This window comes from Adiantum capillus-veneris, chromosome 5, assembly GCF_014529385.1.
Source record: "Adiantum capillus-veneris isolate H3 chromosome 5, ASM1452938v2, whole genome shotgun sequence".
NCBI lineage: Eukaryota > Viridiplantae > Streptophyta > Polypodiopsida > Polypodiales > Pteridaceae > Adiantum > Adiantum capillus-veneris.
The window spans coordinates 40085302-40097769 of NC_140935.1; the positions used below are offsets into that span (position 1 = coordinate 40085302).

General features: G+C 41.5%; 1 protein-coding gene across 1 annotated transcript; it reads right to left on the reverse strand.

Moving 5' to 3' along the window:
* Positions 1 to 511: 511 nt before the first annotated feature.
* On the reverse strand, positions 512 to 4315 carry LOC147457181 (uncharacterized). The gene is made up of 9 exons (XM_086512148.1): positions 4160 to 4315; positions 3827 to 4006; positions 3485 to 3560; positions 2781 to 2919; positions 2581 to 2698; positions 2377 to 2468; positions 2196 to 2265; positions 2039 to 2121; positions 512 to 1926 (listed from the first exon to the last, which is right to left on the reverse strand). The coding sequence occupies exons 1-9, from the start codon at positions 4241 to 4243 to the stop codon at positions 1830 to 1832; spliced, it is 939 nt and encodes a 312-aa protein (XP_086368274.1). The 5' UTR covers positions 4244 to 4315; the 3' UTR covers positions 512 to 1829.
* Between the last annotated feature and the right edge of the window lie 8153 nt (positions 4316 to 12468).

A 12468-nucleotide genomic window follows, 5' to 3' on the forward strand; every position in this document is an offset into this window, starting at 1 on the left:
CAAGCTAAAGGCAACAATGAATTCTTAATGTTACACAAGGACTCAAAAAAAGACTGCATGAAGAATTGAAAGCTATGTATGAGCAGGCTACATTACCACTGGAAGACAAATTATGAATAAAGCATGATGTTAAGACCTCACCCAATTTGAATCACTCCGGGCTCATCACTTAGTCTGTCTTGCAAATAACATGCTCAAATAAACAGCAAACCATTATTCATACATGTATGATCAATGAACTCTAAATACTGAACCATAGTCAGATCTTAGATCACAGCGTTCAATTGAAGCATCTTTTGCTTGGAGATTAAACAACTAACAGGACAGTTCACAGATTACTGCTCTTAACTTCTTTCCCCCATAACAATCAACCAAAGCCCAAGTCACTAAAGATCAAAAGAGGCCCTACTACCGAGAATTCAATCTCCAGCACATTACAACGTCATGTTGAGGGATGGCATTCAAATCAGGCAGTACACTTTCAGTATTAAAGCTCGTCACGAGATATGGACGCAGTAAAAACTCTACATTAATCACTCCCAGCAGATAATTAGATTATCTTAAAATATAGACAAGTGAGAGCACTGAAGCAAACTATGAATGCACCCACTCATGATTCGCAACAGCTGAGGCGACAATCATTCATGAATGATGCCATAGGCAAAGAAAGTAAAGAGCACGACCATGGTGGGACTGATAAAGCAGTTTAGCGTAGCGGCTGGTGCCTTTCCCCTTCCTCAGGTTGGAGCACATGCAACAGCTACAAGAATCTAATCCCCAGTAAGCACTGAAGCTGCCGACAGTCGGCACTTCCTCACACTGACACTGGCAGGTCACTCCACAGACGTAGAAAATTCATGAGGCAAGCAGAATTAGTACTTCAACACTCAAACAGACTTCTGCAACAGGATTTCACACATTCACCAGACTCAACATGGAACAAGGCAACCTAAACTACGGCAGCTGTAAAATCTCTGGCTTTGCCCACTGTTTGTGACACCCTTAAGAAGTCCCTGAGTCAAATAGTGAAGAACCAAAACAAAAAGTGAGAGCTTCTGGACCAGGAAGTCAAGCAACCACGTAAGCGCACCTCAACCCTGTCAAGCTGAAGCCAAAAACTAGTCAGTATGTGAAACTAGAACCCTATGTAGAAGACAGCAGGCATTGAATGAGCTTGAGGATCTCTGATGCGGGCCCACAATCAATGCAACCTACTTCAAGCAAGTTGTTCATACGCCCCCAAAAACACTACTGATGCAAACAATCAATGCTTGCAAGTGCCCAACAAATTCACTTGGAAACTTCTTTCTTCAAAGCTGGAACCTTGCATAGGCGGCCAATGCAAAAATGGTTCGGATACACTGCAAATTGTATGTCGATGCCAAAAGTACAACACAAATGAGAGTTTCTTGATGATATGCATTCACTGCCAGGACCATGGTGTGCAGCACATTGAAACTGCAATGCATATCCATCATAGACTTTTTGCCTTCAAACAAAATCGCCATGCTTCATGATTTGATGCTTGGATGCCAATGCATCTATCTCCATCCCTCTCTTTTCCACTTGTCTGTCTAGCAAACTCCTCTGCATGAATCTTATGCTACAGATGACCCTCCTCAACAGTAAGCATGCTAATGCCTATAAGATGATAATGCCTCCTTCCCCACCATGGCAGGAAAATGATATTGATGCACCAGCCACAGCTGGAAATGCCATGAGAACAAAAAGACTCTTCAGATAATCAATACATCCCTTTCTCATCAATCTGCTTCTTGTTGGCCCTGATTCCACATCTGCTCCTCCCTAATGGCCTGACCCTGCCACGCCTAACTGTTTGTACCACTTGTTGGCACACCAGGTGCACCACCATCCTGGTGATTATTCATAAACTCCTTCTTCCTCCCAAAAGGATTCTTCGAATACGTGCATAAGATTAAGTAAAACCCAATATTTCCATTTTGAGTAATTAAAGGAATTCAAGAACAAGGCCAAAGTAGGTAGTCACCCACAACGTACACTATTACTAAAAGGATATTGAAGCCGCATGCCACCTCTGTCGGAACTCGTGACAATTGCTCCTTGCAAATTATTGTGAACAGCGATCGCACTGTTTACATCCTGAACAGAACAAAATGGCAAAGCTTTGACGCTTCTGAACATTATGACTTCATACGAGAATAGAATATACGTACCGCAAATTCAATAAAACATACAGTGCTCCTTCCCTGCCTTAGAACCTTCATCTGCCGGAACCCTGGCTGCCTGGAGAAAAAGAAACACAACCACTGAATGATGTCAAAGTTGCACCGATGGAGGAGTCAATAACACCATTGAATTCCATAAGCATGCATTGAATTCCATAAGCATGCGTACCCACTAAAAATGCCCCTAAGTTCTGCTTCACTGGTGCTTTCCCCGAGATTTCCAACAAACAATGTATTGCAAGGAGGATTGTCTTTAGTGTTCTGCGCTCATTACGTCATACAACTTGTTCAGTCTGCTAATTGACACGCATAAGCACCTCGGGAACAATCAAGCTGAAAAGATAATAAACTCTAAATCTAGAATCCTCGATACCTGCATAGGCACATAGCCTGCTGGAGCTACAGGTGCCACAATAGGTTGAGCAACAGCTTGAAGAGGAGGCAGTCCGTAACCAGCATAAGGATCGTACGAGCCAGCTGGGGGCATGAAACTATTAACACAAAAAGCACCAGCATGTCAAATCACACAGGAAGACACTGCATCTAACCAAACGCCTCACATGATAAGCAAACCTTTGAGGCACCCAGCTATTTGGAGGTGGAGCAGCAAAGGCACCAGGAGGTGCATAGTGTGATGTACTAAAGTCACCAGCAGTCCGTAGCCTTTTACTTTGGTCGAATGGCGGTGTCTCTGTGCCCATTCCGGTGACACCTTGTGGTGCAAACCAACCAAAAACAGTCAGCTTCTTTTAAATGGCTACAGGTTTCACATGTAAAAATAAATAAACAGATGTTGATAGCCCACTTCATAATGCACACAGGCATTCTTGGACACAGCTTACAACATGAAGGTAGAGAATGAGGTATAAAGGCGGACGGCTGTAACTTAATTGAAGCCATGAAAACCAGTACTAGACACTAAACAAGCACCTCAATATGAACCTTTTCCGCATAGAAGCATTGAGTTCACTGTTGGCAGATGCCAGTAATGTGCCTCACGTGTGTCTTGCACCATTCAGCAATAGCGCTTAGGCACATAATAGGTAAGCCATGGTTCAGCGAGACACAAGACAATGTGATTGAAGCAAGCACGCGTTCAAGCAGTAAACAGTAGCTTGTGAGCAACACAGGCACTAACATCAAAAAAGAGAGCTTCATATAAAATTACAACACAATAGAGTCATCAACACAGATATATAAGATGATTCAGCCTAATTGAAACCGCCTACCTTCGAAAGGATTAAACCCGTTGCAATGCAGACATCATAGCTTCTTACCGCGTTTCACATAAAGGTTCTTCTTTGCCATCTCTGCCCGCAAAGTAGAATTCGTCTCATGATCAAACACCAAGTTCTGGAAAAAAAAAAGCTCCCATTCATGAATAGATTCACAAATTAGATATTGCATAAACAGATACAAACACACACACAAAACTTATTGGATCGAACAACACAGCTCTTTCTTTTGCCCTTATAGCTAGCTACACGCAATGATAACACAACTGCATGGCACCAAGCACATGATAGCCAAAAAGATCTGACTGGTAAGAAGGTGAAGAAAAGGATAGATTGCCCAACATTTACAGCACTCCATAATTCTTGAAAACGTTTATTAAAAACCTGAAGTGCATCCTTAGCGGCCATGGCCGCTGCAGCTGAGCTGAAAAGGGCAAATCCCATGGGCTGCTCTCCCTTGAAGTTCATCTGAGAAGCTTCATAGCCAGGCCACCATCTCAGGAGATTTTGCAGCTCCCTCTCCTTCACATCAGGAGGAAACCCGAGCACAAAGATTGTCCTCACCTGGGCAATTGGAAAAACAGCAGGAGCAACCTTGTCATAAGCATCTCCATCGATGCATTGCAGAACTCGCTTGGTAAGTCAGAAAGAAACACAGACAGATCGACAAATTTTGACAAAATCTGGCCTGCGAGGAAAAGCAGATCAAAAAAGAACCTCATCCATGTCGCCCATAGGAGGCAGGTTGTGTCCCGCTGGGGGTGGCCAGGACGCGTAATGTGGAGGCCCTGCACCCGCCATAGCCACGATGCTTGTGATAGCAGTTTGCGATCACTCTACAAACAACTTCCAAGCCTTATTATTTTTTATGAGCCTTGGTCTCTTACCCCTGGCAAGAGAATTGGACGAGGGAGGGAGGGAGGGCACGGAATCAAGGGCCCAAGGTTGAGCGCTGTTTTGATCTCCACCGTCCGATTCACGTTGAACTAGGGGAAAAAACGGTGCCCCAAGTTTACCCCAACTTCGAGTTCACTCCTAGTTTAATGGGGCACATGTCAAACTCCAGACCTCCGGATTGCCACACGAAAGCATTTTCTTCACACTAACGCGAGTCGTTGACTATATCAGCATGACAGATATACACAATGTTAGTACATGCCCCTAGTTTACTCACCCCTAGTTCATCAGGTGATCGGACCGTTGAGATCAAAGGTGCTCTGCGCCCCCAAATTTGGGCCCTAGATTCCCTCTAGACCTCGACCCCGTGTGATATAGTGATGAGGGGGGGGGGGGGGGGGGGGGGGGGGGGGGGGGGGGGGGGGGGGGGGGGCACTATAATACAAACATTTTTTGAGACTCAAAGGCTATTTAATCTCTTGTAAAGCCCAATGAATTTTTTTAAAGATTGACAAATAGCATACCATGCTTATATGTCAAACATTGGACAAAACGTGCATTAAGTCACCCTCTTACACACCAAACACTGGACAAATTGCATCAGTGTTGACTCATCTGTCAATGCATTGTTCAAACTCGAAGGCTCTTTACATTCTAGCAAAGCCTAAGGAAAGTGCAAAGATGGAATACCGTCTAAGAAATTCTTACACACAAAACATTGGACAAATTGCATTAGTGTTGACTCATCGACCAATGCATTGTTTCAAAGTCGAAGGCTCTTTACATTCTAGTAAAGCATAAGTAAGTGCAAAGATGGAATATATATTCTTGTAGAACTATATGCAATCTAGCTCAAGAATGCCCGTGCAACGCGCTTGTGGAATGCTAATGGAAAGCTTCAGTGTCCTTTTGAAGCGATGCGACATGCATTTGCAAAATTTGCCAAAGATTGTTTGCACATGCTTGGTGCTCGGTAACATGTGCATCGTTCATGCAAATTTCATTGAGAGATGTGGATGCAAGAAGCACAAGGCGTCGCCCATCTCTAACTCTAACCTTATTCTTTAATACATAAAAGCAATAAGGAGAAACGGTGTATTATCCACTATAGCTCCACCCACACAAAGCATACACTATCTTGCACACGCACTACTGCACTTGCACTCGCACGCATCCACTCCGCCTAACAATTGGTATCAGAGCACAGCGGCTCTCTTGGATCCAAAGACGATGCGTGCACGAGTCTTGTTTTGAGCTAAGGCTCAAAGCCTTACATAAGAGGAAGATTACACAATTTTGAAGGTAATTTCACAGTGTTGTAGCATTGCGTTAAATGATCAACATTGGGAACAAAGTAGCATGGCAACGCTACACCAAAAGATTTTGCAGTGTTGGGTTTTTTTTATGGAAGCGCTCCAGTAGAAAGCAAGGTTTGGAGCTTTGCACCATAGCGTTGATTTTCTCTAGCAAATAGCGCTACAGTAGCAACGCTAATAGCTCTCCGGAGATAGCGCAAAAGAAAGAAAAGCAACATCATTGGCCATCTTCTCATCGCTACAGTGTTTTGAGAGAGAGAGAGAGAGAGAGAGAGAGAGAGAGAGAGAGAGAGAGATCTCCCTCCGTGTGTGTGTGCGTAGAGAGAGAGTGTGTGTGTGTAACGGATTATCGCTAATAACATTGATTGTAGCGGAATTAAAGTAACAGTAGTGAGCATTTCCTTGAGAGATTCTTAATGAACATAAGGAGAGTACTTGATTGAAGGTAGCAAAATAAACATTATACCTAGTTAGCTTGACATGAGAAATACTTGCAAAAGAAAGAGAGAGAATTAGAGAAATTGACAACATTTGAGGATCAGACTTGCTTGGAGCCGGTCCCCCCTCCTAAAGGCTTTTGTATTATAGATTCTCCCTTGAAGAGACACTTGGCACAATACATGCTTTGTGTTCCTTGAGACCTTGGTGATGCCATGAAGATGGTAAGCTTCATGCACCAATATTATGCCCATAACTAACTTGCAAAAACATTAACTTTTCCCTGGCCTCAATCCCAAGTCCTCAAACACCTTCAAAGGTGGAGAGAGTTAGCAGGGAGTGAGGAAAGGAAAGAGGAAGGATATGTATCTTACGAGAAAGAAATAGTCTCCTTACATATCATTACTCTTAGAGCATAGCATAGCATAGTAATGGAGATGAAGTATATGGTAAGCATTGCTTTGAAGCATGGCTCTTGGTTGGATTTGCATTCCATAGCCAAGAGGAGTTGGTGTAGGCTCTCTACTTCTCAAGCTTGGAGAAGGAGATGAAGTTCTTTATCAACACATGCGAGATTGTGTGAGTGTGTGGGTGAATGCCAAAAGTGAGAGCCCTAGCTTGCCTTGGTCAACCCCTCTCTCTCTCCTAGCACTAGCATACACCCCATTGGTCCATGACAGGCTTGGCCAATCACAAGCTATGGTCATATCAAGCAATAGGGGTAGCATTTGGACAAGTGTCCTTCTTTCCCCCTTTGATAGAGAGAGCTTAATTAATTAATTAATTAATTAAATGCATCTAAACTCTCATTGGACCTCCCTAAAGCCCATCCAATAGGATTCAGGCACACTATGGGGGCAATAAGGCTAGGGGCTTGGTATGTGTCCTTTATGTCTCTTGAGTCTTGGGCTTGCCTTGTGTGTGTGTGTGTGTGTGTGTGTGTGTGTGTGTGTTCTCTCTCATCCCCTACTCTTAGGGCTCTCCCCCTCCTATGTAGGAGTCATGTTTGACTTGAACGCCACAAGCACCTTGGTCATCAAGCACCTCAAGCACCTTAGTTATGAAGCACCTCAAGCACCTTAATCACCTCAAGCACCTTAGATTTTATGACAGAGAGAGAGAGAGAGAGAGAGACATCCTCTCCACGTGTGTGCGTAGAGAAAGAGAGAGAGAGCAGAGACATTACGGCTTCTTTGACATCGGCATCCCGTCTCTAGCTCTGGATATCCAACATCCCTTCTCCGACATCAACACACACAAAATGTGTGTGCACATCCGGTTTCTACATCGTCTCAGTTTTTCGTCATTGGTTCTACTCGCTTTTGATTTTTGGCATCGACATTAGTTTCGGCATCGGTTCTTCTCAACATCTTCGACGTCTTATATAGGCGTATTATACGGTGCCACAACAGCAAAAACAGGCAACCGTTTTTTTTTCTGGTTTTCGATCGAAAGAAACTTCAATCGAAAAATACTTTGCACAAAGTTTTTTTCGAACGAAGAATACACTGATCGGGAAAAAAAAGTATATATAGCAGCAATGTGCCTTGTTGAGACTAGTAATCATCACAAAAGGTATTCCATGTCATTATTAGAGAAAAAATTAAAACTTTTTATAATTTAAAAATCATTGAAATTTAGAATAGTTTTAAAATCTTTTGTTTAAACTCCATTACTTTTTTTTTAAAAAAATTGTTTGATTCTTTTTTTCAAGGTTCAAATTGAGTAAGCTTTGTATGTTGTGTAGAGCTCAAACTCTCACTCATACAAGGTGTTTATTTTTTAGGAGTCACTTGCTACGTGCTCAATTTACTAACATGTGGAAGTGAATTAGTGATATAATTTAGAGGTTGCCGTTGTGTGCAGAGTGTACTCTCACATGAGGTAATCAATCTGCAAAATATAATAGAATAGAAGTTAGTTTTATTTAGGTAGGTTTGATTTTGACGTATATATATTTTCTCACCTCATAGTGAACATAGGTATAATTTTTTTTGTCCGGTGTAGAGCCATCACACTATGCTCTCACTGAAATTAAAATTTAGGAATCTCATGTCCAAATATATTGATATTAAATTATCTTTATTTGGATTGCTATGTCTATCATACTGTGTGATCGTCATGTGCAGCAACTGCAAATAGATAAGGTCTCAAAGATCTACCGCCGTGGAGTGTGAGAACTTCATGTTTGCACTTCAGATAGATATGACAATCGTCAAGGTTTGAAATTAATCCTTGTGTTACAATTGCAAGGTTTGATTATCATAATGTGTGAAAGTCGTAAGTTGCACTTTAGATAAATCGATATAGTGCAACATGATGATGAGATTTATTTGTATTGCTTTAAATAAGTGATTAATTATCGATTATCGTAATGTGTGAAAGTCAAAAGCTTGCACTTTAGATGAATGGATATAGTACAATGTGAGCACTATGATTGAAATGTTTTGTTTGAAGTGATGATGTTATTTTGCGCTTGAAAAGATAATTTGATTGATATGAGTTTATACATGAAGAACGATAAGACTATCATTGCTTATTGTTAATTGATAATGTAGCGTGACTTTAGTTAATAATGTGGACATATTTTGATCACTATATTGATCAATAGAGCATTGCTTGTGTAGTTTGTTGCTTTGAATTGTTTTTGACCTCAAAATTGACACAGCTAGATTTGTTGATTCTAGCAGTTTAAATTCATCTATCAGCATGGTGAAAGGACATGAGTGGAGTTACGTCCACGAGGTGCATGTCGGAAAGAATGTATCTCGATTGAAATGCAAGACCTGTAGCTATGAGTTCAGTGGTAATGCGACCACAATCAAAGAGCATCTGTTTAAAGTCCATGGTGATGTTTCCGAGTGTACGGCTCTACCAAGAGATATTCATGCTAGATTGCCAAAGTATGCTCGCATAGCAGAGCAAATTCTTGCAACTAAAAAGAAAAGTGCTATTGTCAAACAAGTTGCAACAGATGTTGAAATGTCTGTTGTTGATGAGAGGACAAAGCATTTGTCTAGGGAAGCAAATGGTCACACTCCCCAGTCAACTCCTCTTCATGGACATGCTTCAACGTCAGCAACAACAAATCCTAACTCAACTAAAGTTAGTAAAGCATCATCCAATGGATAAACATTGTATGATGTGTTAGATAGGCATTGGTTGCTTGAGTTGCACTTGAAATGGATGCTAGCTTTTGTGGCGTTCAGTATACCATTCAATGCCATGTGCAACCCCATATTTCAAGATGCTTTAATGAGCACAGCCAGAAAAGGGTTTGTGCTTCCTGACTATAATAAGATGTGCACAGAGTATCTAGATAAAGTGAAAGACAGTACTGAAGCCATCCTCAAGCGCACCGTGGTAGACTTTGTTCCTACATATGGTTGCACCAAGCATTAGATGGATGGACCAACTATTAGAAGAAGTCGCTCATCAATGTGATGCTTATCAACCCTAGAGGGTCCATGTTCGTAGAAGCCATTGACATCTCTTTAAAAGAGAATACCAACAATTATCTAGCAAGGATATATGAGCACGCCATAGCAAAGGTAGGTGGGCCAAAGAATGTGAGTGCAATTGTCACAGATAATGCATCCAATTACAAGGCTACAGGGAGGGCTATCCAAGCTAAGTACCAAAGATTACTTGGGTACCATATGCCACGCATACTCTTAATTTGCTATTAAAAGACATTGGTAAAATGGCCATCATAAAACAAACGCTACTGGATGCAAATCATGTGGTGAAATTTATTAGAGAGCATCAATTTTTGTATGCTCTTTTTTAAATAAAATCACCCAATAAAACTTTACAGATATTTTGTGCGACAAGGTTGCAACCGCATACTATGTTCTTGCCACCTTGCAAGAAGTGAAGCCTGCTTTGATTGAAATGGTAGCCGATAGACGATAGGATGCTTGGCTCAGCAAGTATCCTAGCTACCAAGAGGCAGTTACAAGAAGTGCACAGCTTGTGAAGAGAGAATTGTCACCATGGCCAAACCATTTGTAGATCTTTTGCGAATAGTCGACAAAGACTCTTTCGTCTTTGGTTGAGCTTATTGGTATATGTCAGAGGCATTATGCAAAGCAAGAGAGCATGTTGGCTTTGGTGCAAAGGACAAAGCTGCCATAATCACAGCTGCCAACAAGTGATGGGTGCTGGGTGCAATTGCATACGCCGTTGCATGGTGATGCATTTGTATTGGATCCCAAATTTAAAAAATGCAACATCAATCTGCCTATAAAGAAGTCATGATCAACTTCAAAACAATGTGCTCTCAACTGTTGGGACAGGAGTATGGAAAAACTGCTTTTCATCAGCAAGTTGATTATGCTAATAGAACTGGCATGTTCCAGGATCCATGGCATATAGATGCCATTGCACACACAAGCGCACCTCTATGTGGGAAGGAGTATGGTGGGGAGAAATTGGAGCTACAACACATTGTAATTAGGGTTCTATATATTGCAGCATCAAGTGGAAGCTATGAGAGAAATTGGTCGGCATTTGACTTTATGCATACCAAGAAACGAAACCGGCTTCACCCTAAACGGGCTGATGATTTGGTCTATGTTTTTTGGGGTGCTATCACTTAACGAGCGGTGAAAAGCGAGCGAGGGACAAAAAGCGAGCTACTTGTACATGGTCTCTTATATGCAAATTTTCTCTCTTGTACACTACATCTACATGTATGCATTATGTTAAATGGTTGTTTTTCCTTAGGGCTACATATTAAAGCAATTGATAAGAAAAACCAGAGCACCTATTTTTAGAGTGGCTACTAGCTTTTTCTAGCCTTGCTAGGCTCTTTCCTTTATGCTATTATAAAATGACGAGTGAACATATGTTTAGGAGAATGAGAAAGAATTTGTATTTCTCACCAAACTTTTACTAGTAAAATTTCTTGATTTAGAGTAAGATTCTTGTTATGCCTCCTTAATACCAAAGTGATGTGTTGGTTTGACTAACACTTCATATTGAGTACCTTTCATTTTCTTCTCCCAAGTAGCCACGAGTGCAATATGCTGCTTAAATGCATGCCATAAAACTCATCCACTCATAGAAATTTCTTTTTGTCTTCAAGCACCAACAAACTTTTATTCTCATCTTCGGCAACATGCTTCTTGCTTCATACGCCTATCTTCACCACGCCCTACCAACTTGCCTTTCAAAACGCAAATTGGGAGGGGCCCGTGAGACCAAACCTTTGGTACCCTTTTCACATGCATATGAGTAGGCTCGAGAAACATTTTTGTTGGACCCTACTTTGGAACCTTTTCACATGCATATGAGAAGGTTAACTCTAAATTTGAGAGGGATAATCACACTAAAAGTCTCATAGTCTGAACTGGCTTGAGAACCTTCTTGCCCAATTTGAGCCGACCATTTTTCATTTTGAATAGGCTTTGGATAAAGTGAACCTATCTTTTCTTAAGCCCTGCAAGTTTGTAGCATCGTTGATAATGACAATCTCGTTGTCGAAGTGCTACTAGCATACCAGTGCATCTCTTAATGATAACCATAACTAAGGCAAGGGAAAGGCTAGATGTGGATGCTTATTTGTTTCTCCTTGTCTACGATCTTGCTTTCAGGAGGAAGCTCAATGCTCTTTGAGGCTCTCGTGCATGCTCACTCTTTTGGGCGAGGTCGATGATGAACTCTGCTAACACTTCACCAGAATAATAGATGTTGGCTTCTGGCTCCATGTAGACCTTTGAAATAAGGAATAAAGTTTTGTATACGCTAATGTGTTGTACCCTGTAGGCCTACAAACTTCTACTCTATTTTGTGTGTGTGTGTGTGTGTGTGTGTGTGTGTCCGCGCGCGCTCACTACAAGCTAGTCTTATTTTTGGCACTTTCTCCCTTGTTCAAATCAGCATGGCTTGGCTTACAACCTGCATCATCCATCGGCTTATGATCAATGATTGTGATTCTGCCAAGTGGTTTCATTCTCTCCCTTTGTTTCTAAAAAATCTATTTGCCTAGGTAAGGCCAAACTTCTGTGATATTCAATGTCTATAAGGCTTTGCGCTATCCAAATCGCTTCCTTAGCTTTTTGTAAGTGGCAATTTCACTACCCCTTGGGAAGGCAATTTTTGTTGACCGCAATTGCGTTGAAAGGCACTAACGGAGACGAGTTTTATGACACGAAGTGTTGATCCACTCATGCTTTATGCCATCCTTTTTATTGGCCCTCCACTCATGAAGGACAAAGGAAATATAATAAAAAAATGCTCATTCACCTTAAAAATAGGTCAAATATGCCTATACCTAGACCAAGCACTTAGTGTTTTGTGATAATTTCCTTCAGTGTTGATGTGTACGCACTGCAAGAAGTTCCTGCACATATGGTTGAAAGTATGAGTTGT